Here is a 21677-nt window from a genome sequence, read left to right on the forward strand (position 1 = left end):
GAGGTCCAGAGCCCTGGCACAGCAACAGCACAAACGTAGATGAGGGCGTGGTCTCTCCAGCGTGACCAGCCAATAGCATCAACAAACCCTCAATCAGCCCGACGCGTCGTGCCGGCTTTGCTGAGATTCGTTCCCTCGACCGTGGCGACCCTCCGGGGTGCCAATGGTACCTGGGGGTGCACAATTACCAACCCTGTACAAACCAATCGATTCGACTGGCGAGCTTTCGGAATTGACAGTACCGGAGAGTCAACGATAGGTACCAGAGTCCCACCCCAACCATGTGAGTAGCCTTCTGGATGAGCCAGGCCGATTGCGTTGCAGGTCAATCCATGCCTTGGTGCCCCCAAGGAAGTCTAGTCAGTAGGCCAAGCCGCCCATTGCGCTGCCACCTCGGCAAAGAAAGCAGGTGGAATAATATCGGATCGGGAATATTTGCCTTGGATTGTTGCAGTAACAACAATACCCGTCCCAAGCTGCAGGGAGGGCATGGGTTGCCTGGTTCCTTTGGCTGAGAGGTACCCGACCACGAAACCAAGCGAGCCGGGCGGTGGGTTGGCGTGGAAACCACGGCCCAAAAACGAGATGGCCCAAATAGCAATACCAACAGGTGGTGTCTGTAGTGAGTTGACCCCCTACCACCTCGGACACTGCGGGCAGGTGAACCCGCCTAACCAGTACCGATCAAACAGCCCCATTGAGCCCAGGCGCCTGAGATTCCAGGTACCCAGGAATCCGGTGACCACAGGCTGGTCAATTGCTCACTGAACGTACTTGAGCCACTGTCCCAACAAGGCGACACCAGACTGAGAATAGCGGCTCTCGCTCCTTGACCTACCTGCGTTCAGAGCGGCCAGCTGTGGGTTATGTCCATCCCGCTGGACAAAGAAAAGGGGGGGGGTTACTCACGCTTTTGACTCAAAATCATCGTCACGTGTCCCGCTCGCTCGACACCTGTATAACCACGCACCCAACGGCGGCTATCACTCGGGCCAATTGGCGTTTGGATGCGCGCGGGCTATTACTACAACAAAGCCGTCCTCGTCAGCAGAAGCAGCATAGATCTAATCTTTCACAATTTCCTACTACGTTAACCCACACTATCCTATTAGCAATTCCCGACTTCAGACTTGGGATGCCCCTGAAAGACCCAGCTCCCGGATGAAGATATCCGCGGCCTTTTCGCCCACCGTGAGAGCTGTGCTCATCGTGTTGACAGCCACGTTCTCCGGAACGATGCTCAAGTCCGCCACCTTCAACCCCCGCACCCCATGCACGCCCAAGTCCGCATCCACGACGCCCATCGCCTCCTGGGGCGCCATCTTGCACGTCCCGAGGCCGTGCCAGCACGTCGACATGTTGTCTCGGAGCCATCTTTCGATGACCGCTTCGTCCGGGGCCTCGTACCGGATTTCCTCCTCCTTCTCGGCCGTTGTTGTAGCATCATTTCCCTCTTCATCGAACGAGGAGGGGAAGGCAGCGGCGGCAGAGCCGGCGCCGAAAGTGGGAACCCGGAGGACGAGCTCCCCCCGCTGGCTCTTCATGCGCCGCGCCACCTCGCGCTGCTTCTTGTAGGCCCACACGTGTGTCTTGAGGTCGAACTCGGCCTCGTCGCTCAGGTAGCCCGTCTTGAAGTCCAGGGCGTCGTCGGGCGAGGTTCCAGTAATGTGCTGTCACGTTGCGTGTGCCGACCCGTGTCAGTCAACCGACAATGTCAAACTTGGGGGGCATTGCTAGGGGGCTTTTTATTTATAGCATACTTACCACGTGGCCCCGGGAATAGGGGTACGACGAGAACACATCAATGGTAAAGTACTGAGAGCCCACCGAAGTTTGTGACCGACCACCTATGACCCTTGTCTCGCCAGAGTCGGCCGATGTCTCGACAGGAGACGTGGCCATGGACACCAGAGATCCCGCGTGGAAGAGCATCGAGACCAGCGGCTTGCTAGGGACGTTTCGGAAATCCCGGTCCCATACGGCCTCGAAGCCCGGTCCCAACGCCTTGACCTCGGAAGGGGTCGGCCGGAGCTTGGATGACGCGTCGATGCCGTTCCAGCCCAGCCGTTGGTCCCCGCTGGCTATCAGGGCCGGGATGTCTTCGCTGCCGTCGTCTACGCCGTCCGCGGTGCTGCCGGGCGGCAGGCTCGCTCTGTACGGGTACAGGCTGATGGTATGATCCTGGAAGTCGTGGCCGACGCCCGGCAAGGCGGCCGAGAGAGGCACACCGGCCCGCTCGAGGACGGCCGGGTCGCCGACGCCGGACCTTTCCAGAATCGGAGGCGAGCCCAAGGTCCCGCAGGAGACGACCACGAGCTTTTTCGCCGCTACGGACCGAGTGGCCTTGGACGTCTCGGCCGATGATTGGATCGCCGGATTGGGACGGAACTCGACCCCGGACGCTCGTCGGTCCCCGTCGAAGAGGACGCGGACGACTTGGGTCTCGACCAGGACATGGAGGTTAGGATGCTTGCCGTCTCGCAACAGCGGGTGCAGATAGGTGTGCGCCGTATCCTGGCGCCGGCCGTCGGGGGAGATGTACTTCTTGATGCGCGAGACCCCGGTGGAGTGGAAATCTTGGAGGTCCGGGGGCTCGTCGTAGCCCAGCTGCTTCATGGCCTGGATGAAGTCGTCCTCGGCCACTTCGGCGCGGTAAGTGCCACTTGAGACTTGGACGGGTCCATCGTAGCCATGGTCGTCGGGGTTGCCAAGGCCGTGATACGTTTCCCACTGCACCGAGGAGATTTGTTTTAATCTCTCTGATCGATCTATCGATACCGTAATGCAGTGTGGACATCCGAGTACATACCTTCTTGATAAACGGCATTATCTCGTCCGAAGTCCAGCCCGGCGTCCTCCACGAGTCAAAGTCGCACTTCTGGGCCCGCATGTACATCATGAGGTTGACGGACGAGCCGCCGCCCAGGGTGTTACCCACCGTCACGATGGACGCGCGGTCCGAGAGCTGGCTCTCGGGCCGGGCTACGTGGTGGTGGACGCGCCGCTGCTGGCCGTCCGGCGCGAAGTTCCCCCGCCACAGGAGCGGGTGGGTGACGGCGGAGACTTGGTAGTTGTCGCGGCCGCTCTCGATGACGAGGACGGAGAGCGATGGGTCGGCGGCGGACAGTCTGGAGGCGACGACGCAGGCGGACGTGCCGCCTGCAATTAGAAAAGCGGTTTGTTTAGTTGGCTAATGTTGGGATGGTGGTTATCGAGCTTACCTCCGGCAATGATCACGTCGACCTCCTTGAGGTTGCTTGGTAGCTCAGTGTAGATGCCCATTATGAACTTCAACTCTCATGGCAAGCTGTGGGTTTCTGAGTAACCCAGCGCCGAGGGGGTGATCGGTTTAAATCGACGCGGGAACCCCATGGGGCAGTGTAGTAGTCATCGCAGTACCAGCCGTAGCAACAGCCGCGGAGGAACTACAAGGCGGGGTGCTTCGCTATATCTTTCCGAGATGGTTCCATGCTACCCCAGCTATGCACGACGGACGCAAGGAGCGGGATGTTTTCGAAACCCGGGTGGGCGGACGAGAACCCCGCTGCCCATCTTGGCCATATATAGCGAGCTTTAATTGAGAGCCCATGTCTTGGCCGAATAAGGGGCGAAACAGAATCACACAATATGTCGGTCGGCCAATCAAGAAGGGTGCGAGATGTTGTGGGACGTAAGTTATATACAGTTTATATGGGCCAGTGAAGTTGGAAAGGAGAGAGAGACCCAGAGACATCTTCCAATGGCCCCTAGCCTTCTTATCACCGTCAAGCATGTAGCAGAGCACACTTGTTTACAAGCACATATTCGGCAAGCCACAAGGTATCGGCTGGGAGACATCGACCCGCCAGAGGCAAGATGTAGAATTAGAAAGAAACAACCCCAAACCACACCTGTCTAGTATATCATATCTTAAATCAGGCGTTAAATCTGTATCATAATACCCTGACTCAATTTCTCCATTTCAATCCTCGCGAGAAAAGGGGCGTAAGGCCATTGTCCAACTCTTCGCCCCTAAGCGTCATCGCCATCCAGACCATCAAGTGAGAATACAGCATGGCGTCAGCCTCGTTGAAGTTGATGAAATTGGCGCTTTGTCTTAATTCGATGTTGGGGACCCAAATTGGTCCAGTTTGCTGTGTTCTGCACACCATCCCGAGCTTCCCGCGTCATCATTGGTGACAGGATACCGCCCCTGAAGTCCCTCTGTTCGACCGCGACCGCGACAGGTTGAAATCCGTCGTCATTGCCTGCGTCTCGACCATCGTCTTCGTCGTCGTCATCACGTGTCTCGAGGCTAGCCATGGTCGGGCGCTGGTAAGGCTCTGCAACTTTGTCGCTGTGCTGGCCTCGTTCCTGGCGAACCTGTCTGGTTCAAGTCACTGATTTAAAAAAGGGCCAAGGGGGACGTCACAGCAAAGGAAATAGAAGACCAATGTATAACATCACTATCTCCTTGCCATGTAATTCTGATAGGGAATGCATACGCTACAAGGAAAGGGGTTGGCGTGAGTCTGAAACGCAAGATACGGATCTCTCTTTACTGTCTAGGACATTCACCCATTCACCAGCAGCAACGACATCAATTTCATCTCTCATATATATATTTTGCCAATGCGTACCCCATACATCTCGAGCTAAAGTAGGTGGTCGCCGACTGTCGGTGATGCTCTATGCATGCACCACCCATTTTCATCTACCAGATCCGTTGCGACTAGGTGCCTCCATATTTATAGCTATATTCTATCGTGCCGCCATGCTGCTAGTAAGTGGCCGGCGTCATCTGCAAAATATATGTCCGAGTGCAAAGTGGGCTAGATCTGCTCCCCATAGCAAAATTCATGGCAATATCAAGAGCTGATCACGACTTCGCTTGTCATGCAACCGAGACTGGAGTCCTTAGCTGCTGGCAGCCTTTAGAGACCTCCGCTTCCACTCCCAGTAGCCAAGGCGTATGCGGTCCCACTTCTCGCCCAATCGCTTCCAGCATAGGTCCGCTTTCTCCTTGTCGCCGGCCTCCTCGTAAATATCCGCGAGCTGCTCCAGCGCGTGAGAGCTGTGGACCTGCTCCGTCTCCTCGTTCCCAATGTTTTGCACGTACATCTCGACGAACGCCTGCACCGAGCCGAGCTCTCGGCCGCCCTTGACCAGCACGCCGCGCAGGTAGTTCCAGGGGCTCTGGTTCTGAGGCGCGAGCTTGATCTTGGCCTGGGCGTACTTGATCTCGCGGTCAACAATGCCGGCGGGGACCTTGGGGTCGGCCTCGGTGGCGTGGGAGTCCGGGGTGGCGTAGCGCGGGTTCGAGAAGACCAGAAAGAAGCGGTGTGACCAGGCCGAGTTGTTGCGCACGTCGTCGTCGATCATGCCCTCGATGCTGTCGAGCTCGCCGTGCTCCTCGTTCTCCCACATGCCGAGCTTGCGCGTCAGGTGCTGGCGGTAGCTCCAGACGTGGTAGTTCTTGGCGTCCTCGGCGAACATCGCCATGATGAAGGCGCGCTCGCTGCGCGCGAAGCGCTTCACCTCATCGGGCGAGCCGGCAATGGTCGGGTAGTAGTGCTCCAGGAGCAGCTGGCGGTGGTGCCAGATCTGGTAGTTCTTCAGGTAGTCCAGGGCGACGCCGTTCAGCCACTCGATCTCGTCCAGCAGCGGGATGTCGAGGTGCTGGATGTTGGCGAAGCGGTAGAGCCAGACGGTGTAGTGCGCCGGGTTCATGGAGATGATGTGTTCCGTCAGCTTGAGGCAGCGCGGGCTGTATTCATTCGCGGCCATGACCGCCCGCAGATAGGACATTGCTACGGAATCCTGTCAACAAGTTGTTTTCTCTACAGTACCGGTAGAAGGGTTTTGACCCGAAGCTCTTACATTCAGCATAGTCCTCTGGGTAGGCAATGGCTGCCAGGGCGCCTTCTGGCTCCATCTGGGGCACGGGTACGACATCGTCCCATTCCGGGTCCGTCGAGTACGGGCCCATCTTCTCGCCGTAAAGGTCTTTCTTGAGGGCCGCCATTTCCCTTCGGCGCTGCTTCTCGGCCTTGATGTCTTCTTCCGTCAACGTATATACTTCGCCCGTGCTGCTGTCCACGAGGCCCTTGCTGGCGTACAGCCGTTTGCTGGCGAAGGATCGCCCGAGAGCCTTGAGGCAGGTGAGCTGTCCCTGCTTCTCGATGCGCTGCTCGTACTGCTGGACCGTGTAGTCGCCAATGTTCCGGCCGAGCTTGTCCTTGCCCCACTGGTCCGGCTTGGGCTTGTCGATCTGGCCGCGTCGCAGCGGGCGGTTCGTCTCGTTGACCTGCTTCCACAGCTCCTTCTGGGCCTTCTTGCTCAGGAAGGCGAGCTCGTCGGGCGCGGTGCAGAACCAGTTGGCGTAGGCGGTCTTCTCGACGGTCGACAGCGCATGGAGGCCGCCGAGCTCTTCGCGTTCCTTGTCGTAGGGCGGCCGGGTCAGGTCGTAGGCGGCTTGGGCGCGCTCAAAAACGGTCTGGGTCTTCGCAACGTCGTTTTCTTGCTTTGCTTCTCGCGCATGTCAGCCAATTCTGCTCCTCCCTTGGACGATGAGCTGCCCCTAAATGAGACTCACCACTTGAGTCCTTGGCTTTGGCGCCGCCTTTGTTGTTTTTAGGTGGCATTTTGGCCAAGAAACGCAGCCTTGGAGATTATGCGAGTTGGAGCCCCTCCAACCGTGAATCCGTCGATTTCTATGGTGGGGTTATGATGTTGAGTGGCATGTGTGGGTGGGATGGTCATTTTTGGAACCACCCAGCGAGCGACATGGATACATACTTTTACATGACCCAGAACGCTTTCAATCACTGGCTCTGACTGCTCATTTACGCATTGATTAGGAATCATGACCGCTGGCTGGCTGAAATGAAGGTCTGAAGTGTCACACTTGAAATATATCCCGAGTCTGCCGAAAACTTCTTGTTGTACCGCACGCGTGGTATTTAAGTACTAATAATGATAGCTCTAGTCAACAATATGTACAGCAGCATGAAGAAATAAACCAGAATACCGATTCCAGATACTTGTAGTAACCAAGACAACACATCGAATCATAAACATCAAAACGATCGGCGCAGGCTCATCATGCCCAGGCTAAGACGGAAGCTGTGCAATCATTCTCTCATGTAATACTCGACCTTCCTGCCTCCCATTCGCGTTCACTCATTAACGGCTCTCGACACGCCAGAACTTCCAGCCTTCCCGCTCGGCACCACCACTATGAACACCCACCAGTTTCTCAACTCCGTCATTACCCTCCGCGCTCAAGAACTTGTCAAGGTTGATTTCCATGCCACCCTCCTCATCTTCGTCAAGGCCGTTCTTCAGAACAGCCGGCCAGAGAACACCGATGCCGTCGCCTCCCAGAGTCGTCGAGAACTTCTCATAGCCTTCCTCTTCGAGCCGTTCATACAGCCGTTGGATCTTCTCTTGCGGGACGCCAGGCCTCATCAACGTTATTGAGCAGCCACCGCCGCCGGCACCCGTCAGCTTCGTCCACCCAATACCCTCATGATCCACCAACTCTCTTATCCTTTCCAGACGAGGATGCGAGACGCCCAGCGAGTTCAAAAGGCCGTGGTTAATCGTCATCAGCTCACCAATGCGTCGGAGGCTCTCTTCGTCTTGGCTGTCGAACTCATCCCCTTCGATCACCTCGTTTGCGCTGTGTGTAACCTTGTCGATCGCATCCAAGATCGACCCCACCAAGTTCGGGTGGGTATCCTTGAGTTTCTGGACCTTGCCCACCTCGACGGCTGTCGATTTGGCCTGCTTGGTGTTCACTAGCAGGAGTGGCAGCTCTGGGAAGTCCCAGAGCGGCTTAACCAACGAGGGCTGCTGATAGTCGGGCCTCTGGAAGACGACACCCTTACCCTGCGTGGAGCATGTGTTGTCGACGCCTGACGGGTTTCCGTGTATGCACATCTCGAAGACGAATGCCCACCGGTTCACGCGTTCCACTTGTAATCGTGCTTCCTCTGGGGGTTGATCGGGGTGTGGCCCGGAGAGAGTGCGCAGCTGCAGTAGCAAAGCCCCCGAGATGCAAACCGCGATAGATGCACTGCTTCCAAGGCCCGCGCCGATTGGAATTGTTGACCGCAGAGTGTACATGCAGCCTGGGAACTTGGGCTGGCCCAGGGACAGGAAGAGGTATAAGAAGGCCAACGCCGCGTTTTGATGCACCTTTCTTTCCGACTCCGACTTCTCCGGCGAGATTTTGGCTAGGTGAGGTCGGAGAGCTGCCAGTAGATCGTCGTCAAGCGCTGTCACCAAGTCGTAGTAGTACTTCTTCTTGGACGGGTGCTGGAATGCATCCCATGGAAGCTCGTCGATATTCCATTCGTGGCTCAGATCGATGTCGGGAAAGCGCAGAATCAGTGTGCGCCTAGATTTGGATAGAGTCGTGACGAGGAGGTATGATCGCAAGGATATCGAGGCAGCCACGGCAGCCTAGGAAGCAGGAGTGTGTTAGCAGGGTCCCAGATCAACAAAATTGGGAGGTTGCGCGATGCAGACGCGCCTGGAGCTTTCAATGCAGCGTAGTCTTACCTTTCCGTGGACCACGGCATGTTCGCCAAAGACAATGACTTTGCCCGGGGCCGACACCATGAAGGCGGGCATCATGGGACTCGATTGTTTGCGGGCCATCTTTATCCTCACGGGGTCGTTGGTAGGGGGTTATACCGACGCCTACACCATTACCGGAGAAGTGCCCATTGAGCCGCAGCTTGTCTATGCTCTCGTGGAGGCCGATCGTGCCGTTGGACATTTCCGAAGTATCGCTCTCGGGCGTGGTTGGGACGCAAGTCATTCGTGTAGCGATAGCCAGAACCGAGGGGCAGGTGGTGTCACAATGCCTTTATGCCGTTCCCTTGGTTGAAGCAAACCTTAGTACGACAAGAGACCTCGGATGACAGACTTGATAGGGTACTGTTCTAGATCTTGTTCTAGCGAAGTCTAAAATAGGAGAAGGGCCTCGTGCAACACCGCTATCCTAGAAGGGGACACAGCAGGTCTACCTTGGCAGCCAAGGTGTAATGTATTAGATAGAAGAGGCAAGTGAATGCAAAGGGCGGTGTTGGATTGGCATCAACAGTAGTCGGGATCCTTTTCTCGCGAGTCAAGGGCCTAGTCGTGCCGTGGTTGAAGAGGTGGTAGGTGATGCGATGCGCCCAACAACAGCCAAGGACTGGAATCTGCCGAAGCTACCGGGAGTATTATTTATTGAGTGGTAGAGACTGACTGGACGGTGAATATAACTCGCTCTAGTGTAGTGAATGACACAAAGTGTAAATAGAAAGGTAGTATAGAAGCGAGAGAAGAAACGTAATCACGACACTTATTAGATGTTTGTTGTTCCCGTCTGTACAACAACGTAAGAAACATAGGTCAGCATGACTGGGTGGGTTGGACAGGAACCCGACTACAAAATGCGGTGCCAAGCCCCCTTTGCGACTGTTGACCACGCTGCCACGCTTCCAACCAGATCGGCCGTTTCTCCAATGGGCAATTCCCGTTAATTGCCAGTCGCCCAGTACAAAGCCGTACAGTGTAGCAGTAATGCCGAACCGTCGTCACGATTGGCCAATTGGAAAACCCGTGGAATGGGGGAACCCCACTTCATTGAATATAACACCACGGGCCCCTGCAGCCCATCGCGACGTAGTTGGCCGCCGCCTCTGGCAGTTTTGGAGGTTTGGGGTTCGGTCAGTCAGTATGTACCTGACAGCCTGAGGTGTGTACGCCCAAATACGCCCGTCTGTTGCCCGTCACGCAACAAATCCTCGAATGACCTCTGGCCAACTGCTGTAAGCTTAGTCGCGAGACCTTGGTGGGCTTTCCCGTCTTGATTGACAGAGCCCTCGACCCAATCAAAAGATGCCATGAGTCATGATTGATCTCACTCACTATACTACCTCTTTCCCAATCGGATCGATCCCAATGCCTTTAGTTTCGATTGACGTATCGTGAGCATTTGCTGATGGTTTTGTTGAATTAGCTTTGGGAGTTGGAGCCGAGGTTACAGCCAGCGTTGAAGCAATATGCGCCCCTGCAGCATATTCATTTAGTAAGACATCGCCATATCTATATCTAACTCACATATATATCAATCTTGTCTTGCATCTCCCAGATTCACTGCCAGGGGAAAGGGGGGTTTGTCTCGGGGGGTGATTGTACGTAGCAGCGAACCCCTCCCCTCTCTGTCTTTTGCTGCGGGTGGGCCGGTCCCCAATTACATAGGTCCCCGAAAAAAACGTTCTGGACGACAGACAGAAGCAGCAAATACAGCGGGCCCCACGGAAGGCTTGTCAGGATCAGAACCCACCAACTGCACAGTGCCTACAGTGCCTACAGTGCTTGGACCGCCTGCTTACCTGAGTTAATGACGCTAGGCGGCGTGTCGGGGAAAGTGCCATCGCCAGCTCCGAGATCGAAACAATTTCAAGCTTCAAGTGGATCATAGTAGAAGTTGGGGAAGCTACCTACATTTACCCAAGCTATCATCGCCACGATGCAGGGCTTTCTGACAGCTTCGGCTTTGAAGCTGTCCAGATCGTCGTTACATACAGCCACTCGGGCGGGCTGGCTGTGTTTCTCTTGCAGACGCAATGGCGCATTACGACCTACCACCTTGCCCAGCTACCGGCGGAGCTTCAGCAGCAGTCCGGCGCGAAGGAGTGATGCTGCGCCAAAGCCGTATTATGTGACAACACCCATTTTCTATGTCAATGCCGGTAAGCTGTGAAAACTGCTTCACACGCTATGGGATGTGGTAAGCTGACGTCGCCAATTATTTGGTATTAGCCCCTCACGTTGGCCACCTCTACTCCATGGTCCTTGCCGATGTCTTCAAGCGCTGGGAGGTGCTCAAGGGGCGGCAAGCCTACCTTTGCACAGGCACCGACGAGCATGGGATGAAAGTGCAGCGCGCTGCCGAGCTCCAGGAAGTGCCGCCCAAGATCTTTTGCGACAGCAATGCCGAAACCTTTATGGACCTGGCCCAGAAAGCCAACATGTCGAACGACTACTTTATTCGCACCACCGACCCAGACCACCGAGAGGCGGTCGAGTTCTTCTGGGGCCGCTTACGTGAGCGCGGTTACATCTACGAATCGAAACACGAGGGCTGGTACTGCGTGAGCGACGAGGCCTTCTATCCCGAGAACATGGTGGAAAAAAGAGTCAACTCTATGACGGGGAAGCCCTTCATTGCCTCCATCGAGACGGGAAATGAAGTTGAATGGACCGAAGAAAGGAACTATCATTTTCGGTTAACCGACCTGAGAGATAGGCTGCTTCAGTTCTACAAGGAGAACCCGCAATGGGTGGTGCCGGCTAGTCGCATGGCTGACGTTGTCAGTTGGGTGCGGAATAACCTCGAGGATCTCTCCGTATCGCGCCCGGTGAGTCGCCTGAACTGGGGCATCCCGGTTCCTGATGACCCAAGCCAGACTATCTACGTCTGGGTTGACGCGCTCATCAACTACCTCACTAAGGCGGGCTACCCTATGTGGACGCCTGGATCCGAGAATGCGCTCGGTTGGCCAGCGGATATCCACATTATTGGTAAGGATATTGTGCGATTCCACTGCGTATACTGGCCGGCGCTGCTGCTTGCTCTTGACCTGCCGCTCCCGAAGCGGGTTCTGAGCCATGGCCACTGGATGATGGATTCTAGAAAGATGTCCAAATCGATCGGCAACGTTGTCAACCCCTTTTTCGCCATTGATCGGTGGGGCGTCGATACCATGCGATACTTCATGATTTATAACGGTGGAATTTCCCAGGATTCTGATTACGATAACTCGTTTATTGTTGAGAGATACAAGCGAGGTCTGCAAGGTGGAGTAGGAGGGCTGCTGAACCGTGTTACTCGCTCCAAGGCTTGGAATGTGCGAAGCATAATTCAAAAAGCCCACGCGGGAGGCTACAAGGCGCTGGCTGGGGAATGCGAGCCCATGCAGACCGAAATAACAGAGCTCCGAGAGGCGACTGACGCTCTGAGCCGAAAGGCGTTGGATTTCTTCGAGGAGCAGCTGAACCCAGGTCGTGCATTAAAGGAGATCATGGAAGTGGTGTTCCAGGTAAGTGTCTAACTGATTCAGCGGGTGGACCATGAGAACTGACATCCCTCAAGGCAAACCGACTCCTGCAACATACTGAACCTTGGAACCTGGTAAAGCGAGGCGAAGTCGAAGCCGCCCACCAGATCATCTACCACGCTGCGGAGGCTCTGCGTGTTGCTGGCATCCTGCTGCAACCTTTCATGCCCGAGAAGTCGGCCGGCCTCCTCGACCGTCTTGGTGTCGACCAGGGACAAAGGTCATTCGACCATGCTCGATTTGACAGCGATTCTGCCTACGGTGTTTCTACCGTGCCCCTTGGGGAAGGCGCCCAGAGTAGTCTGTTCCCTCCAATCCCAGCTGAAGGCTGATCCAATTGATGCACGGATGGGGAATTCTGTACAAAACAAGTTGTACATATGTATAATCATGTAAACTCTCAAAAATCGGATATTGTTGATACCCAGAATAGGGAATGTACAAAGCGTTGTTGGGATAGCAGCTGGAGGGTGGAAATGTCCCAAAAGTGCGCTTTTCTCGTACGACTCCGCCCAATAGAAAATTTACACATTTGACATTTTATTTACATTAACAACGCAAACGGCCGATGAGTAAGGCCCCCATCAAACCTACTTATATCTACTGCGCCAGAATTAGTCAACATCATGAAATACAACGAGAGCATAGGTAATGCCAAATTCCACTAGCTGCCACCTGCTTAACGTCGATAAAAAAGAAAAACAGAGTGCTGATTGTCAGAAACCCCCAAACAGCGGTCTCCACCTCGCGAGTGCTGCTCGTCCCGTACGATGCGCACCACGTCCCGCAGTATCACACATGGATGGAAGATGAGGTACAGTGATTATTCGTTTTTTATTTTTTAATTTTTTTTGGTGTTGAAAACCATACTGACGCGGTGGGCTAAAACAAAAGGCTATCCGCGAAGCCACGGCCTCCGACCGCCTCACGCTCCAGGAGGAGTACGAGAACCAAGTCTCGTGGCGCACGTCGGCCGACAAGCTGACGTTCGTCCTGTGCCGGCCGCTGGAGCCGTCGTCGCCGCGCGTCAAGGCGACGGTCGCGGGCGATGCCGTCTGGGCGGGGCAGGACGATGTGCCGGAGCGGATGCTGGGCGACATCAACATGTTCCTGACGCCGTGGGACGATGACGATGACGGCGCCGAGGCCATTGTGGTGGCGGATGCGGATGCGGCGGGGGTGGAGTTCGTGCGGGCTGAGGTCGATGTCATGATTGCGGGCGCTGCGGACCGCGGCCGGGGACTCGGCAAGGCGGCTGTGGGCGCGCTGCTGGAGTTCGTGTCGCGGAACCGGGAGGGAATCTTGCGGGAGTACGCGACCACGACTCAGCAGCAGCAGCATAGCAGCAACAAACGTCCCGAGATCTGCGAGTTCGTGGTGCGCATCAAGGCGTCCAACGTGGGGAGCATCGCGCTCTTCAAGGGCTTCGGGTTCCGGCAGAGAGGGGAGGTGAACTACTTTGGCGAGATCGAGATGGTGCTGCTGCCGGCGATTGGGAAGCTCGGGGAGGGGACGCCGAGCATTGGGGAGATTGAGGTGGTGGAGGGGTATCGGGAGGCGAAGTATGATCGATCGCGACTCCCCAAAGACGCCAGCAAAGCTTCATAAGATGCACCTAGACCAGCGACTTAGACATGAAAGAGGGTTGGCTATGCTCGTATAGACGTTTATTATATACTTTCTACGTTGGAAACCGACAGACGCCGTGCAATGCTCCGTCTCCAGTCAAACGTCAGACACGCTATATGTTATCTAAACGCCATACTCCTCCTGATACTTCCTCAGCATCTCCAACGTAATATTGCTCCCACCACAAACGATAATAACAACATTCGTCGCGGCCCACTCCGCATCACTCAGCCCCTTCCCCAACGTCCGCCGCAGCTCCCCGTTATAAACAGTCGCGATAGTAGCCCCGCACGCCACCTCGACCAGCAACAGCGCGTCGTTCGCGAGCCGCGCCGAGCCCATGACGGCCTCGGCGTCGGTGACCGTGACGCTCGACAACGGCGTCGCATCCGCCTCAGCCGACTCGGACTGGCGGCGGTACCACTCCCACGACTTGGCCGACACGCGCACGGCGCCCAGGCTGGTCGCGATGCTCGTGATCTGGGGCAGCGCGACGTGCTCGCCCGCCTGCGCGCTCGCGTGCAGGCTATGGGCCCCGACCGTCTCGACCGCCACCACGCGCGGCCGTCGGCCCCGCGCCCACCTCTTCTTCGCCTGCCTCTCGACGCCCTCCATGATGCCGTTCAGCAGGCCGCCGCCGCCGCAGTTGCACACGATAGCGTCAGGCACCCCATCCCCATTCCCATTCCCGCTCCCGTTCCCCTTCAGCAGGGGCGGCAGCTGCGCCGCGAGCTCGTCGACCATGCTCGACGCGCCCTCCCAGACGTCCGGGTGGTCGAACGGCGGCACGTACACGCCCGCCTCATCCTGACTCAGTAGGTTCTTGCGCAGGTGCGCGTCGGCCGCGGCCCAGTGCTCGCCGGTCTGGACGACCTCGGCGCCGAGGCGGCGCAGCTTGTCCACCATGAGGGGCAACGTGGTGACGGGGACGACGATAGTGCAGGGCCGGGCCAGGGCGATGGCGGCCGTGGCGCAGGCGAGGCCCGCGTTGCCGCCCGAGGAGCAGTAGAAGTGCGCGGGTTTGCCCGTGGGGTGCTGGCGTTGGGATAGCATGGCTTTGTACATCATGTTGCCGATGCCGCGGGATTTGAAGGAGGCCGAGGGCTGCAGGTTCTCTAGTTTAAGGAAAATGTTGCTGTTTTCGATGTTAGCATTTCCCTTCTCGAGATCTGTGAATATATGTATGTAGGGAGGATAACGATATCAGGGTTCTGAACAGAAAGGGGGCGGGCGACCTACCAGCCTGCTGCCTGTGACATTGGGAGTGATGGGACGCATGGCGTCTCGATCCAGAGCTTCTGAGGCTCCGGCTCTGACGAGTAGGACCCCATTCTCCTTCAAGCGAAGAATCGACTTCGAGAGATGTGAGTTGAAGTCTAGGTTGTCGTTTGGCCTGGCAGATGCCACCAAGGTCAGTGTGGAAGCGGACAGCAAGCTATGGCATAGATCTGGCCGTTGGAAGATCTGGACCCAGACAATGAGGTGAATGCAATTGGCTTTTGCCAGTAAATATGAGACCTGTATGAGGAAGAGAAGCCGGGCACACGCAATGATCGTCTAGCTCAAGGACCTGCTCTTATATCACTTAACGGGAGCACGGCATTGGATCGCGGCCAGCTAGAGAGAGAAAACAGAGAGTAAAAGTGGACCGCCCAAGCTGGCAGCTAGTCGTGCCCGACTCCGGCTCGGTCTTCATCAATTCAGTTTCATCATTCCTGGACGGTGTGCAGAGGCACGAAGCCGCCTGAATCGCTAGACCGTGGCTGCTTACTAGGCACAGCAACGTTTCTCTGGCGAGGTAACTGGTCCCGAGTCTGTAGAGTGGATTGATTGATGCGTCCACCAGAAAGGAAAAAGGACGGACTTCCGGTTTTCGGGGGCTGGACCTTGACCCGCACGCAGGTCGGACGCAGGGCGTAAGCTGTGGGCATATGTCGTCAAGCCTGGCCGGTCTCAACCGCCGTCAGAAGTCTCCATGTTGTTTCCCCAGGATTTGTCTACACTTAAGCTTAGCACCCGCTGCTTTCCGCAAGAAGCCGTAGAGCAGCGAACCAAGCTCGCTCCTCGTAGGGAGCGTCCCCATCCGGGTTCCTGGGGATCAACCACCGGCATTCTCATTACCCTAGAATTACCCTATACTCGGGTCAGGCTATTGATCTCTAGTCGATCAGGTGAAGCGTTCCTCAAGTTTCTCTTACCCTTGAATTACCCTATGCCGTGCGACATGTGTGTATTGGTCAAGCGGGCATGGCCTCCGTCTGGAGTCCCCAGGCTGCGAGGCTCGTTCTCCTCCACGCTAACGATATGGCAAATCCGCAACTGCATCTCACTGTGAAAGGCATCAAGCTCAATATCCGAGTACTTTGTATATATGGGGGATGGGCTCTGTTGTGCTGGAGGAAAGCTAAGCTACGCCTTCCTTCGGGTTCTAGTCAACGCGCCTGGACACTATGGATATGCCTGAGCCTCGCTCCCTTCTCCTCGCCCGTTCCTCGGGTGGTCAGTTTCCATCCTCCTCCTCAGCGCCTACCGATCTCCCATCTCAAAACTCGCCCCTGCCCTGCCCTAGAAGGAACGGAAGTTCTGCGAGACGACCAGCCACTTCCGCATATTCCGCGACGCGCTGCGGCCCTGCGCCTCCCAATGCGGGACGAGCACAAACGCCTCATTAAAGTCCTTCTCCGCGACATCCTCGCCCTTGCCCAGCTTGACCGCGCCGCTCACCTGCACCGAGAAGCTCAGCCGCTCCGCGACGTCCCGCTCCCGCGTGCTGCTGACCGGCTGCTGCTGCTCGGCCGGCGTGAGCCCGATGACGTAGTTGGGGTTGAGCGGCTGCGCGTCGAACGAGTGGATCTCGTAGTGGACGGGCGCGCCCTGGGCCTCGAGCAGCTGCTCGTACTCGGCCACGTCGCCGCACACGCGCCCGTTGACGCTGATGTCGGGCCGCAGCCCGCCCACCGTCGTCAGCTTCGCCGACGACGAGACGTAGTACTGCGCCGGGCTCTTGCCGCGCTGCAGCGTCTCGTAGAAGCTGTCGACAAAGTTTTGCGCCGCTGCGGTCGCGCATTGCGCCGTTAGCCCCGTTTTGCTCTCCATTTCAAACGTGAATTTGTAGCCTTCATGCTGCTGCTGCTGCTGCTTACCTTCGCTGGCGACCTTGGCCTGAATTGTGGGGTTTCCCTGCTGTTGTGACATGGTGACTGTCTGATGGGAGGTCGAGTCGTAGGTGTGTGAAGTTAATGTATAAATCTGATCCAGAGGTTGACTTGTATGTACAAATCCGGTGTTGTACCCCACTATAATGAGAGAGCCCAATGGGTTGGAACCTTATATAGAACCCTGGAGTTGCGCTTGCTGTAATTGTCCAGGCAACAATACGATCGTGACGGGGTGTTGCTGAAACAATTGGTCTGGCCGGGAGACAAAGGCCTGTCCTGAACAAGTAGCTTTGTACGCAAAGAAGGTTTGCTTGGCTGGGAGATGGTTTCTTTGGGTGCGGACGGTGTTCTTCTTCTGCCAATTGGCTGTTGTTGGAACAGCTGAACCCCATTTTGGTAGGGCGACCGACGACTCCACGAAGAGAAAGAAGGAAATGGAATGTAGATAGTCAAGTAATCTTAATATCGCAATAATCATCATTGATACAAATGCGTCGCATAATTGATGATTGAGGCAATTATTCATGTTCATTAGTTCTAAAGCTACACTGCAAATGTACCGACCACAATCGGGGTATAGGCTCGATCGCTCGATCGCTTTCCGTATCTCATTGCAAGCCAGCCAGGTATCGCTTTCCACGTACTCCTTTCATTCATGCAGTAATAGCAACAACATAATTCATGCGAAGTAGCCCTCGTACACTTCTCAACTGTCTGATGTGACTAGAAAAACAACTCCAGTCTGCAAGATGGCAAGGCTGGAGTGACTCCAAGTTGGAGGCTCGTCAATCTGCAAATAGTACAAATGGAATGGGTATAAGAGCCTGGCATCTAACTTCCTCTGAAGAGGAACTGGAGATCTTCAGGAGTCAAGGACTCCATAGCTGCATCGTCCGAGTTGATTGTCGAGTTGATCATGTTTGTCTTCTTCTCCTGAAGAAGTACCATACGACTCTCGACAGAGTCCTCGATGCAGAGACGTGTAATAATACAAGGGCGAGTCTGGCCAATGCGATGGCATCGATCGGCCGATTGCCATTCGGCAGCAGGGTTCCACCAACTACACGTCAGTTAGCATTTTGTCTCAAGACGTAGTAGGGCAGGTACATAGATAGTACTTACGGATCAACGATAAACACTCGAGAGGCCTCGGTTAGATTAAGGGCCACACCACCTGCTTTCAAAGATACGAGGAAACACTCAACATCCACATTATTCATGAAATGAGTGATGGACGCTTGTCGCTGGGCGGGTGTCATGCTTCCGTCGAGCATAACAGTGGTGATGCCGGCGCGGCGAAGTCGCCACTCGATCAATTGCAACATGGTCGTGAATTGCGAGAAGATGATCGACTTATGAGTCCCGTTATCTTTCCGCATGCGATGGAGCTCGTGTACCAAAAGTTCGATCTTGGACGACGAAGTCCAGTTCTCCATCTTGATGCGATTGATGATCGAAGACTTCTTGACAAGTGCCTCGTCCTGCTCAATCTCTGGCTGCTCCAGATCGATGGAGAGAGGTATGTGGCACTTGGGACAAGCAGGTTGATCCTGATAGTTGACATAGCTTTTGGCACAGGAGCGGCAGAAGTCGTGTTTGCACCGGGACCGAATCGCTTCCTCGGCAGGTTCGTCACAGATGCAGCACTCCAGGACATTCTGTCCGCCCTCACTGGACTTCTTCAAGATCAGATCGGGATGGTCGGCAACTTGACGCATTTGCATGATCAAGCCGAAAATGTTGGCATAGTTGTTCAGGAGAACACCCTGTGCCACATAAGTGTCAAACTTGCGTTGACCGCTGGACATGATGCTGTTGGCGAAATCATTCTCTTCTTCACCGAAGAATTGACGGTCAACATAGATCTCCTTCACAGGAAGTTCCATTGAGTCGGTGTGGTCTTTCTTCAGACGTCGAAGCATGATTCTGTCCGTCATCAGGCGCAGCTTCTGGAAAGCCTCCTTGCCTTCGCCGCGATTACCGTACTTCTGGATGGGATTCAAGAGCTCTTGGTTGAACACAGACACATGCCTCATCGCATTATGATTGCCTGAGGTCTGTTAGTCAGGGCACAAATTGTTGTTGGGCATGTTTGACGTACAGTGCTTGCATTTACCGTCCTCATTCATGGACCATTCCAGTGTCGAGCAATTGCAACCCTTGCAGAGATACGAGGCAAATGGTTTGATGTTGAGGAACCGAATCAGGGAGAAGAACTCTCCAATTCGGTTCTGCAAAGGCGTTCCTGACAGACACCAACGATAATCAACTTTGAGAGCAAAGCAAGCCTTCGCAGTCATGGTGGTTCGTGTCTGCAAGCAGTGTTAGCTGATATCATCTTTGATACATTTCGGGCAATTTTTGACCAACCTTGATGCAGTGGGCCTCGTCCAGAATGACACGGTGAAACTGGATCGCATGAATGGCGCTCTTCTCTTTGTACAGACTATCTTTGCGCTTGAAGCCCTTCTCCTGCTTGCGATATATAGATTCCAAGCTGTTGTAGGACATGAGCAGGACATCGTACTTCTTAAGTTGGGCAGTTGTCATGTTCTTGGCCTTCGCGTTGGTGCCGTGGAACACCAGTGTTTTGAGCTTGCCGTCAGTGTATGAGTCGATCTCGGCTGTCCACTGCATCAGAGCGACCGGCGGGACCAAGACCAGGGTGGGCTTCTTTGCCGGGTAATCTGACATGATGAGTGAGACGGCCTGAATGGTTTTGCCCAGCCCCATTTCGTCGCCGAGGAGGCCCCCTTTCCACTCTAGACCTTCCATGGCCTTCATCCAAGCAAGGCCTTCAAGCTGGAAGGGCTTAAGTTGTCGCGAGATCGAAGTGGGTTGGTCAGCCTTGCCGGCTTTGAGCACAGGCATTTTCTCGAGGTCCTTCCACATCGTCTTCAGTTCCGGGTGATAGATTTCGAGCATTTTGCGGGCCCTTTCTTGTCTGTTGCGGTTAGCAAAAGGTCTGAACTGCCGACGGTGTTCAACGATGCTTTGCGCTGCAGGAGCCCCTTGATCGGCATCATCTGCAGAACTTAGGGCGCTGTCGTCCTCCTCGAAAGCATCAGAGTAATCCTCCTCATCACTAGTCGGGAGAGATACTGGACGTCGATTCCGTCGCGTGACGGTGGCCTTGACCTCGTCTTCACTATCGAGGGGGTCGACCACGGATGGCTCTTGGGTGATCTTCGTCTTCTTCCGCGCAGGTGCCGACTTCCACAATGGCTCCTCGTCATCCTCGTAGTCCACCTCGTCACCGTCCTCTTGGTCATCAGCTGAGTCCGCGACGACTGCAGACTGTCGATTACCGGGCGCTTTTCGTTTCGTACCCACAGGAGCCTTGCCCTTGCCCTTGCCCTTGCCCTTCACATCGGATGCCGGGGCAAGGTTCCTGATGACATCTTCCACGTATTCCTCATCGTCATCGTTCACTACGCCCAGAGTCGAGTTCCTAGCACTTCTTCGGGGGAGCGGTTTCGAGCTTGAAGTCTGTACCGTAATTTCATCGGCAGCTTTCATGTCTTCTTCACGCTGAAGACGTCGCGCCAGGGCCAAATCTGGAGAATTGTCATCGTCGGGAAAGCCATCGTCGTCTTCCGAATCGCCAATAACGTATGAAGTAGGCTTCCGAGCCCGCCGGGCTCTTGTAGAGATTGAACCAAAAGCCTTGGGCTTTTTGACCCCGTCGTCTTCATCTGATAGATCATCCACGCCGGCCGGGAGAGTTGGGAGTTCCACAACGAGGGAGCTACGTGTGGGTTTGGCAGCGGTCTGCTTTGTTGCAACGGACGGCGCTGGAGTCACAGCATTGCTTGTAGCCGGGGTGGAATACTCTCCGGCCTCTGAAATTGACTCTGCAGGACTGAGGGCCGAGGAGACAGATTCGGATTCGACTGCAGGAGCCTTTCCCTTGGGTGGCCTGCCGCGGCCTCGCTTAGGGGGCGTCGGTGCCACCGGGGTGCTATTAAGGCCATCCTGATCACCCAAGGCTAGGGAGCGTCTTGTGCGAGGTGGCATTATCGCAAGTGGTTACGTCAGAGGTATGGCAGAAACCGCAAGAGGTTGCTGAGAAGTGAAGGTGAGCCACAACAGGTTAAAACAAAAAATCAAGAGATTGTATTTTTCATGTAGGGAAGATGGGTGAGGAGTAGGTGAGAAAATGGTGATGGTGGTCTAGTAGGAACGAAGCCTGCGATTGACAAAGAACCCAAAGAGGAAAAAAAAGTACAGGGACCGCCAGAAGGTTGATTGGCCAATATAAACGATTGACCTTTTGTTGACCTGAGTTCCGGGCAGCCAATCAATCTGGTATTAGACAAAATTACCAGGCCGGCCTGACAAATGCGAGATGGGCAGGATGGGGATCAATTGAGTTGAGATGGGAAAAGCCGAAGGTGCCAACTCGATCCGCCTTAGGAGGTGGCGATAATGGATGGAAGAAGCAATGGAGGGGCAATGACCAAGCAGCGGGAGCTCGCGCTGTGTCGCGAGAGCAGGTGACTCTGAGAGCAGTTTTGGCCTGCAATCAATTAAAGAAGTCGCTGGTCCCCTGCAACTCCAGGCAGACACCGGCTCCACTCCTGCACACAGCGAGACGGGCTGGATGGGGTACAAGGATACTGAATCTCTTGAATCGCCTTTAGTTGATCTACTTCTTTGTCCCGGCCAATCAGGGCAGTGACACGCGCTTTGTAGCTGGCATGCAAGGTACCTGTACCTTCCCTCGCCCCGCTTTACTCTAGGCAGCATGTACCCCGCTGAAACCTCCCTGAGCTAGTGCCCGCCGTCG

General features: G+C 55.4%; 9 protein-coding genes across 9 annotated transcripts; 2 read left to right on the forward strand and 7 right to left on the reverse strand.

The window, feature by feature from the left end:
• Nucleotides 1-1124: 1124 nt before the first annotated feature.
• On the reverse strand, nt 1125-3282 carry PG986_000253 (uncharacterized protein; the record flags this gene model as incomplete). Its single annotated transcript, XM_066836475.1, has 4 exons — nt 1125-1670; nt 1765-2730; nt 2810-3159; nt 3222-3282. 4 exons carry the CDS (start codon nt 3280-3282, stop codon nt 1125-1127), a joined length of 1923 nt encoding a protein of 640 aa, XP_066705368.1.
• Nucleotides 3283-4059: 777 nt separating this feature from the next.
• PG986_000254 (uncharacterized protein) lies at nt 4060-4628 on the reverse strand (the record flags this gene model as incomplete). The annotated part of the gene is made up of 2 exons (XM_066836476.1): nt 4060-4362; nt 4620-4628. 2 exons carry the CDS (start codon nt 4626-4628, stop codon nt 4060-4062), a joined length of 312 nt encoding a protein of 103 aa, XP_066705369.1.
• Nucleotides 4629-4896: 268 nt separating this feature from the next.
• Nucleotides 4897-6623, reverse strand: PG986_000255 (prenyltransferase alpha subunit; the record flags this gene model as incomplete). Its single annotated transcript, XM_066836477.1, has 3 exons — nt 4897-5789; nt 5860-6507; nt 6575-6623. 3 exons carry the CDS (start codon nt 6621-6623, stop codon nt 4897-4899), a joined length of 1590 nt encoding a protein of 529 aa, XP_066705370.1.
• Nucleotides 6624-7164: 541 nt separating this feature from the next.
• Nucleotides 7165-8646, reverse strand: PG986_000256 (mevalonate kinase; the record flags this gene model as incomplete). The annotated part of the gene is made up of 2 exons (XM_066836478.1): nt 7165-8448; nt 8548-8646. The coding sequence occupies 2 exons, from the start codon at nt 8644-8646 to the stop codon at nt 7165-7167; spliced, it is 1383 nt and encodes a 460-aa protein (XP_066705371.1).
• Nucleotides 8647-10829: 2183 nt separating this feature from the next.
• On the forward strand, nt 10830-12433 carry PG986_000257 (methionine--tRNA ligase; the record flags this gene model as incomplete). Its single annotated transcript, XM_066836479.1, has 2 exons — nt 10830-12083; nt 12137-12433. The coding sequence occupies 2 exons, from the start codon at nt 10830-10832 to the stop codon at nt 12431-12433; spliced, it is 1551 nt and encodes a 516-aa protein (XP_066705372.1).
• Nucleotides 12434-12727: 294 nt separating this feature from the next.
• Nucleotides 12728-13709, forward strand: PG986_000258 (uncharacterized protein; the record flags this gene model as incomplete). The annotated part of the gene is made up of 3 exons (XM_066836480.1): nt 12728-12749; nt 12836-12915; nt 12996-13709. 3 exons carry the CDS (start codon nt 12728-12730, stop codon nt 13707-13709), a joined length of 816 nt encoding a protein of 271 aa, XP_066705373.1.
• Nucleotides 13710-13853: 144 nt separating this feature from the next.
• On the reverse strand, nt 13854-15061 carry PG986_000259 (pyridoxal-phosphate dependent enzyme; the record flags this gene model as incomplete). Its single annotated transcript, XM_066836481.1, has 2 exons — nt 13854-14865; nt 14970-15061. 2 exons carry the CDS (start codon nt 15059-15061, stop codon nt 13854-13856), a joined length of 1104 nt encoding a protein of 367 aa, XP_066705374.1.
• Nucleotides 15062-16295: 1234 nt separating this feature from the next.
• Nucleotides 16296-16925, reverse strand: PG986_000260 (uncharacterized protein; the record flags this gene model as incomplete). The annotated part of the gene is made up of 1 exon (XM_066836482.1): nt 16296-16925. The coding sequence occupies one exon, from the start codon at nt 16923-16925 to the stop codon at nt 16296-16298; it is 630 nt and encodes a 209-aa protein (XP_066705375.1).
• A 794-nt stretch (nt 16926-17719) lies between these two features.
• PG986_000261 (DNA repair protein RAD16) lies at nt 17720-20905 on the reverse strand (the record flags this gene model as incomplete). The annotated part of the gene is made up of 4 exons (XM_066836483.1): nt 17720-17948; nt 18011-18938; nt 18990-19200; nt 19259-20905. 4 exons carry the CDS (start codon nt 20903-20905, stop codon nt 17720-17722), a joined length of 3015 nt encoding a protein of 1004 aa, XP_066705376.1.
• Between the last annotated feature and the right edge of the window lie 772 nt (nt 20906-21677).

This window comes from Apiospora aurea, assembly GCF_038362705.1.
Source record: "Apiospora aurea strain CBS 24483 chromosome Unknown utg000001l_segment0_segment0, whole genome shotgun sequence".
Lineage (NCBI taxonomy): Eukaryota > Fungi > Ascomycota > Sordariomycetes > Amphisphaeriales > Apiosporaceae > Apiospora > Apiospora aurea.